The sequence below is a fragment of the Cnephaeus nilssonii genome (genome assembly GCF_951640355.1).
Source record: "Cnephaeus nilssonii genome assembly, chromosome: 15".
Classification (NCBI taxonomy): domain Eukaryota; kingdom Metazoa; phylum Chordata; class Mammalia; order Chiroptera; family Vespertilionidae; genus Cnephaeus; species Cnephaeus nilssonii.
The window spans coordinates 18,396,616-18,405,772 of NC_137086.1; the positions used below are offsets into that span (position 1 = coordinate 18,396,616).

General features: G+C 39.9%; 1 protein-coding gene across 1 annotated transcript in view; it reads right to left on the minus strand.

Annotated features, from left to right (window-relative positions):
* Window positions 1–8,912, minus strand: part of PRKD3 (protein kinase D3) — a 61,047-nt gene extending 52,135 nt beyond the window's left edge. Inside the window, exons 1-2 of the mRNA XM_079792739.1 lie at window positions 8,757–8,912; window positions 335–1,290 (exon numbers count right to left, since the gene is read on the minus strand). Of these exons, the coding sequence (XP_079648865.1) occupies window positions 335–622 (288 nt within the window). The 5' untranslated portion in view covers window positions 623–1,290; window positions 8,757–8,912. The remainder of the gene's footprint in view (window positions 1–334; window positions 1,291–8,756) is intronic.
* Between the last annotated feature and the right edge of the window lie 245 nt (window positions 8,913–9,157).

Below are 9,157 nucleotides of genomic sequence, written 5' to 3' on the forward strand. Positions count from 1 at the left end.
GGCCTGTGGGGATCGGGCCGAAACTGGCTCTCCAACATCCCCCGAGGGGTCCCGGAATGTGAGAGGGCACTCTGCAAAGTTGTTGTCACTCGGCAGCTCCTGTGTTGAGCGTCTGTCCCCTGGTGGTCAGTGTGCGTCAGACGGTCAGTCAGTTGCTTATCTATCGGTCAGTATAGATAGTCTATTTGAACTCTTCCAACAATGCTCAGAATTAGGATATAAACAATTAATTCATCCATATGTGATAATTCATTGTTGCATATATAATTCACAGAAAAGCATTAGAAACAATATTACTTAGAAAAACTACTGACATAAACAGCATGCACAGTACCTTTTGATAAACAATGGAGCACACAAGATCCTTGACAGCAGATAAAGATAGTTCCTGAGCTTCAATGGTAACACTTTCCCGTGTAAGGCCAATTTGCAGTAGAAATGAAATTGTATGCACTGAGCCTCTGGAGTTGGTGAGTGACGGTGCACTGAAGCTTCCATTAGAGAGCCGGGCAGAAAGTCCTGTCTTCGGACTTGAACATGAAGAAGGAGTTGGAAGCACAGCAGGAAGAGTTGCAGGTAATACAGACTTCTGGGCTGATGGAGGGGAATTGTTTGCAGACATCTGCCTTTCTTTAATCTTATAAAATAGTTGTCAATTCTTTTTCAATGGTTATGAAGAAGCTTTTAAAATCTCAGCAGGAAAAAAAATCTCTGTACTTTTAGATTTAGTTGAAAACTTCTTTATTTCCTCTTTTAAGCTACTCATACTGATGGCTGCAAGTTCTACAACTGTGAGTTAAATGCACAAAAGGTCGCTACTTCCCTTAATATCAGGCCCATCAAAAAAGAGTCTTGGCTTTAGGACCACAACCGGGGATTTGGAAAGGATTTAACATCACTGAATTATCCTCATCAAAAAAGAGTTGACTGCTTACTTTCTAAACATCTTCATTTATTTTCCTTTAAGTTTACTCTTGTCTCTCTCTTTGAATTTCAGAAAATTCATACTGAATAAAAGTAGTTTTTCTGTCTAGATAAAATCCTCCCCGTTTATAAAAAGGTGTTTCAGATTGATTAATTCAGTACTTATCCTTTGGTTCACTGATTTGATGGGATACTTTCTCAAATGTCCACACCTTAAATCACCTTCTCAAATGACCTCATTTTCATTTTTAGGGGGGGTAAATATTTCCATTATTAAGTACAAAGCTTTTTAAAATAGTTCAGGTATATTTCATTTGATTAAAGGGTCCATTGAGAAAAGTTGATTCTTTCTGAGATGTAGTAAACCTGGAAGAAATTTTTAAAAAACTTTTAATATTTTATACTCATTTGACATTTTAAAAATGCAAGAATACCTATAATTTTTCAAATGAGAATTTTTGATTGTATGTTTATAATTCACCAATAACTCCTAATGGGTGGCCATTTTTTTTCTAGTTATCAGAGCCAATTTTTCACTTTGGGGAAAGCCTCCTGCTCAAAAATAAATAAATAAATAAATAAATAAAATAACAACCCAGCACTCCTCACAAATACCTGAAATCTGAAATCAAATACTTTTATTCCACAAATATACAACTGAGTTATGACAGAGGAAACAGAAGAACAGAAGGGATAAAAAAGAAAAGTAAAAGTCATATTGTCATAGAAATAAAATAATAAAATATGTACTACTCAGCCATATAAAACATATATAATTGTTTTGACAGACAAATTGAGAGTATTCTTTCTTAAATTAGAGCCTAATTCTGGCTCTAGCTGGGTTGGCTCAGTGGATAGAGTGTCAGCCTGCAGACTGAAGGATCCTGGGTTTGATTCTGGTTAAAGGCATGAATCTAGGTTGCAAGCTCGATCCCTAGCACTGGTCAGGGTCCGTGTAGGAGGCAACCAATCCATGTATCTCTCTCACATCAATGTTTCTCTCTCTGTGTCTCTCCCCCTCCCTTCTACTCTCTCTAAAAAGCAATGGAAAAATATCCTCGGGTATGGATTAACAACAACAAAAGGCTAACTCTGACAAAATATAATTGTTGAGTTGCTTTGTTGACAGATTTCTTTCAGAAGTCTAAGAAAGCTGGTGGAGATATACTACACAAGTTATACGGCCAACAAGTAATGTGAAAAACATACTTATGATGGGGAATTCAACAGAAAGTGATCTCATCATAAAAGACTTCTAAAAGTAAAGAAGAGATCAACTAGGCACCATTACATATGTATCACACTTTTTTAAAAGGACAGTTCAAAATATAAAAAGAAGGTATGACCCCACCAAACCAATGGCTAAGTGAAATGGCTCACAAGAGATGGATCTTTCTAAATTCCATTTATATACCTGTAAACAATTCCAATAATAAAAAAGAGGGAAGCATCCAGAACGACTCTCTGGAGAGAAGATAATGGGGCTAAAGAAATTAGGATGAACTAACAGAACAGCAAAACCATACAGATATAGTATCAGGAATGGGAAAACTAAAAAAAAAACACACACAAAAAAACAGCTTGGGGAAAAAATGCCTAAAGATAACAATAGGTTTTATAGCTACATTCAAATAAATGATTATTATCCCACCTTATATTGTACAGCACTTAAATCCTATAAATATTTCACATACTTTATCTCACAATATCTCTTTGGAATTTTACAGGGCAAACGTAATTTCTGCAGGTGAGAAAACTGAAGCACAAGCAGATAAAGCAACTTGCCCACCATGGCTATTAAGAGGTGGGGGGGGGGGGGGGGAAGGAGAGGATTCGGACCCAAGTTTGGTAAAACATACTATTTTTCAAAGAGAACAAGGAACTGAGAGAATCACTGCTCAGAGAGGATATTGTTAAGGTTGAGAGAGCACGTAGAGAAGGCTGAATTGCTCAACTTGTATTTTGTTTATCTTCTCTCAGTTTTTCAACTACAGTTGCAGAAGAACATTGAGAACTGAAACCTGAGCCCGGTGAATAATAGAGACTAAAACAACTTAATGTGAGTGTAAATCTTCAGGTCCAGATGCAATCCATTCCATATTGCTAAAGCAATAAACAAGTATAATCACAAAGCTGCTATAATCTTGGAGAAGGAGCTCAGAGAACTAATCATGGCCTGGAGATGGGTCAGAGTTGCATCAAGTCTTGTGGGCTGGCAGGAGTGGGAAGCAGATTTCAGAAATTACAGACAAATAAATTTAATATTAAGCCTTAGTCAAATCTGAGACTAGGTTATATATGAAATGGTTTTTGAATACCTAAGAATGGTTTTGAATATAATGATCACTGGATATCAGCATGAATTCAAACAGAACAAATAATGTCAAATCAACTGCACTTAGATCTTGGAAAAGAATAATTTCTAGATTTCTAATAATCGCTCAGTTATTGAGCTCTATCTGTCAGACACTTTTCTAAGCACTTTATATGTATTAACTCATATAATCCTTCCAACAACCCATTTTATGGTTGAGAAAACAGAGGCTTAGAGATTAGAGTACTCACCTAAGATCACACAATTGGGAAAACCAGGAAAAAAAAATAGTGTATTCTGGTTAAAACAGTATTCAAGATGGTTTTCCAAGTGACTTTTGCATATATGTTGCCTGAGTGTGACTTGGACAAGCTTGCTGCTCTATGTCAACTTAGATGAGAGAAGTCTTTAGGAGGCCTTGGAAATCTGTCCTTGGTCCTACATTTGGAATCTGACAGGGCAAACATCATTTCTGCAGGTGAGAAAACGGAAGCAAAGCAGATAACGCAATTCGCCCACCATGGCTATTAAGAGGTGGGGAGGGCATTCAGACCCAAGTTTTGTAAAACATACTACTTCTCAAAGAGAACCAGGAACTGCTTCCAAAACTCTAAGATTCTACAATCTGGGGAAAATAAAGTAAAATTAAAGTGAAATGTAACAAGGATGTGTGTAAAGCTTTGCATTTAGTTTCAAAAACTTAAATGTGCAGTATAGAAATGGAGAAATGCTTCTTAGAAACTGTTCATAAGAGTAGTTATAAACCCAAGAGTCTAATAGGAGCTGCTAATACAATGGTGACCAAAAGAACTGCAAACTTAAAGCCCCAGGACACTGAGAATATATCAGCATCAATCTGTATACTGGTTGCCAGTCAGCCTACTTTACTAGTGTATTCATTTCTACAGTCCACATTTTTTTAGAGCTGTATTGATTTTTAAAAAATAAGATAATGGTAAAAACAATGTCATGTGACAAAATATGCTTAACAAAACCAAATAGAATAATGGTCTTCAAATATTTGAAAAGGTGTTAAGAAAATAATAGGTTTTATTCAGCATCACTGCAGAGGGTAGAAGTAAAATGAAAATAACAGCACTACTTACTTACCTCATAGGTTGTTGTGAAAACTGAGCTAAGTAAGTACCTACAACAGTACTTGGCTCACAGTAAGTATTCAGTAAATTCTAGCAATTTTCACAATATTTAGATGAAGGAATTAACTAAGCTCCTACTTTATGCTAAATAATGCAATTGAGATACGATACTTTATTAAACCGTTGCAACAACTCTGGGAGATTTGTTTAATTCTATTTTATAGAAAAGGAATTAGAGCTTGAGTTATTGCTTATCCAAAACTACACAGCTAATAAGTGATGGGACTGGGATTCAAACAAAAGTTTCCCTGACTCCCAAAACCCTTGTTCCTTCTACTATTTCATCCCACCTCCAACACCACAAAAATGAAACAGGTTTTCTCGTGAGGCAATGAGCTCCTTAAACATACCTGACTCCAGTGTGAATTTAAAAAAAGCTGATCTGTCATTTAAAAAGTAGTAAAAATATCTATGAATAATGTGCAGGTTAAATATTACAAAATATAAGATATTGCTATATCAATAATAATTTAATTTTAATAGATGTCTTCCACTAAATTTTCATTTTATTATACCTGTTAAAACTAGCCAAATAAAAGTAACTGTCTAGTAATACAATCTAATTTATAAGAATTGTTGATAACTATTAATAAACTACATAAATGTTATACTTATGAAAATATTTTTAAAACTTTCAGCATGAACACAAATAGAAGAAATTAAGTGAGCTGTCATATTAGCTTCTGCCCACTCATCCCATCTGTTTTTCCTCTCCCTGTTTTGTTTTATGGAACTTGCTTTGTAAGATGCAACAAGATGTAGGGTACAAAATATTAAAACTAAATATACCAGAAATCTAAAAGCTCTAATTTATTTTGTCTTTATGCTTCAATGATAAAACTGAGACAATAGTACACATAAATTTTACATTAATTAGGTACATTGGTTTCTAACATCTATGAATTGGCAAGCATTTCTAATACACTTATTTGAAACATCTGGAATTCGCTTTTGGGGAGCTTTCTGTCACATACCCCATTCAAATAAGGTCATATAATCTGTCACCTTTGTTGAAGGGAATACAAAGGTAAGATACCCTATTATTAGAGGCAAGTAAAACAAAGGCCCTGGAGTTTAGGGGGTTTTAACTGAGGATTACTTCATGGTAACATTACAAATTAATCTACCTTTCTCTCCCTCTTCCTCACCTCCCACCTACTCGTACATTATCTCTTAGCAATGCATCTAATTAGAAGAAGCTCTAACAGCAGCATTTTCACTCAACAAATACTTACTGAGTGCCCATTATTTGCCAGACCGTTATGAGACACTGAAGTGACCAAAGCAGACATGACTACTGCTCCTTTTGAAGGTTACAGTATGATGTGGGCCACATACATTACACAAACATTCACATAAGTAGCTGGGTAATTACAAATTATAACAAGTGATATGACAGAGTATTATAGTAAGAGGACCTAATTTCAACTGGGATCTCAGGCAAGGTGTGCCTTTAAGGAAGTGGTATTAAAGTTGAGATCTAAGGATAAGTAGGAGTCAGGGAAGCAGAGTGAAGCAAATAGGATTCCAGGAAGACAAAACAAATACTTCAAAAGGAAGTTCATTATTTAGTTTAGCCAGTGTTCTTTTTGTACTCAGTAAAGGCTAAAGTGAAAAGGTAAAATGTTTTTTCTATTCAGAATAGCATATTTACCATGACTTTCTACGAGTAATGGGTTTTCCTGATTCAATTTAGTTTTGTGTGCCAGGAATGCTGATGAATAGGGGGGGGGGGGGGTCTTTTATTCTTCTGTTGTTATGTGTATTTTTTCAGCATGTAAAAAAGCATGTGGCCTCTTTTAAAGCAATACTGACCAATGTCCTGAAGTCAATGTCCATGTTTTGCCTTAATCCAGGCTTGACTTTGCTTAATAATACTGATGTTGCTTTCAACTGCATATTGTATTATTAAAAAATTCAAATAACTTTGTGGTTGTTTTTTGTTTAAAAGAATAGTTTGTAGCAATCCTTAAACCTATTTATCTGTTTTAAAAAATATAACTATTACATTAGATTAATATACTTTCTCTCCTAAGAGCTCACATTTGACTATATTGTTGCTGCTAAAATTCTGCTTATGTGAAGCAGGGGTATTTCACTCTCAGTTTTTCCACTGTCAAAGACAACATAGAAAGAGAGCTCACCAGGTCTGCCCTCTGATCAGGCACTGAAATGTTTATCCAGTAATAAGATTACAGACTGCCAGTTTGGCAATGTTGAATGAATCTATGTTGGGCTTCATCATCAATCCTTACATCAGTCGTATCTGAGAAATCGGATTGGCTGATAGCCAATGAACAATTTCTCACATCCTGCCACTATAAACTAACCAAGTGAGTGGAGAAAACTTTTTTCTATACTGAAATTAAAATTCAAACATCTCCCAAGTACATTACCTCAAAATTTTTTTTCCACTAATGAGACAATTGCTCCAAAGAGGCACACACACAAGTTCAATTTGAATTACATAATGGGAGAGACTCAAAAGTATTATCAGTACAGAAAATTGTGGATCATAAGTATGACTATTATTAAACCAAATTAAAACTTGTATTAGCAAATAATTTCCCCATATTTCAAGTTCTGTAAAAGCAGTCTCTTTTAAAAAATGAGCAATAACTCCAATATAATAATATTTACGCCAACTTTAAATGTCCTTTTAAAAATAAAGAGTCCCTCAAGAAAGTGCATTTAAATGACCACTATTTATTTAAATGAATATGTGGTTTTTTTCAATACTTATATAATTTTTAAAATTTAACACCCCAAAACTTGAATAAGGTTTTTTTTTTTTTTTGAGTGCGGCAGTGTTTACATGAAAAACAATCCAGTAAGAGAGAAACTTCTATTTTAAAGAGGTCACCTGATGAAACTGAAAGCTAGTAAAAATCTGCATATTTAAAAGACTCACTACCTGGGATGCCTAAAAAAATTAGTTTCAAGATATAAACCAGTCAACATTCCTGGATTTGAATCACCTAAAAAGTTAAATGCTATATACCAATGATTGAGCCTCCGGTGGAAACTGGCTTGCCAAATATTCCAAGCTCATCTGATCAGACAGACTTACCACATCTATATTACCTACTGAAGCAAAACCAGATAACATGAAGGCTTCCGTGACACATTTTAAATACTTTTATCAAAACGTGTCACTTCTTTTTGCCTGAATTGCCATGCTTGCTCTCAATCCAGATCCTAACAGGGGGAGTAGGAAAAGGTTCCGTTATAAAGTAAAACTGGCCTGGACCTGGGTAGGGTTACTTTATGGATGCCTTTAGCAGCAAATCCATAGATTATTTCCAGCCCTCAGTGCATCAGAGGTTGGTAAGTTAGATCGAAGCCAAACCAGTCGCTAAAAATGTAAGGAAGAACGTCAGCATTAAGCACGTGTAAGAGTAATACACTCGTAACATTGTTTTCGAGGTACCAATTACGGCATTTAAAAGTTTTTGTTTCACTTGCGACTAGAGAGAGAGCTCTCATCAAGGCTGGATGGCCCTGAGTAGTAGTGCAAGGGTGTAACTTATCCTTTCTCATCAAAGATGACACTGATAGTCTTACTTCCTGTGGGGATGGGTGTGGTTGAGAGACAGTTACGTCCAAGCCATCAATCTGTGAGTATGGAAAAGTCTGCAGGTCCCACACACGCCTGTCACTTGATTTCTGGTGGTGCCTGCAGTCGGCAGGGCCTACGCTTCAGACGGCGATGACTTCCAACAACATATCCAACAGGCAACCGAGCGGTCTGGGTTGTTTTTATGGCTCAAAGCAACAGTCGCCCTCCTCCGCGTTTCATCTTAAGAAAAAACCTCCCCGGGGCGAGCACAACTCGGAGCAACGCTGCAACTTGCAAAACTTAAAAACAAGAGTCAGGAAACTGGGGTGGGGGGCTCACGTTCTCCAGACACCGTGGACTCAGCCCTGGGAGACGGGCACAAGGCGGCAAAGTGAGGAAAAGAAAAGGAAAAGGCTCCTCCAAAATTCCGGCGTCGGGAAGCTACTTTGGGGACCCAGTTACCACCAGGTCGTGACCGAGGGGCCGGGCGCGGTGGTCGCCCACGGAGTACAAGTTGGCCTCCGCGCCCCCGCCGGAACTTGGCCCCGTCTGGCGGCCGCGCCGGCGCCCCCATCGCCGCGGCGCCCCCCGCCCGCCCCCCGCCGCGCGCGCCGCCAACTTCCCGCCCGGCCCGCGGCCGCCGCCCAGCCCCGCGCGGGGTCCCAGTCCCGCCGCCGCCGCCGCGTGCGGGGGGGTGGGGGAGGGGCCGCCCTCGCCCGACGGGCCCCGAGAACAAAGCGGCGGCCGCGGCGGCGCTAACTTTTTCGGTGTCGGCTCCGCGCTCCGCGAGGCGACTACTTACCGAGGAGGGCTCGGCCGTCCGTGAGAAACTCCGCGCCCGCCCCGCGCTCGGGTCTCGGACGAGGCGCCAGCGAGGCTTCACGCGCCTCGCAGGATCCCGCCCGCCGCAGGCGCCCCTTCCTCCCGCCTCCTCCCTCCTCCCTCCTCCCTCCTCCCCGTCCCGTCCTGAAGCCCGAGGGCGGGGGGCCCGGGCGTGCGGGGCGGGGGCGCGCGAGGGGCGGGGGCGCGCGGCCGGCGCGGGGCCTGCCGGGAGCTGTAGTTTCCCGGCGGGGCGCGAGCGGGTGGTAGCCGCGCGTGGGCGGCACTCACGGTCTTCGCCCCGCGCGGGGGCAGCGGGACCCTGGCTGCGTCGGGCTCGCGCCGCCCCCTCCGAAGTCGCGGCGCCTCCGGGAGCGCAGGGGA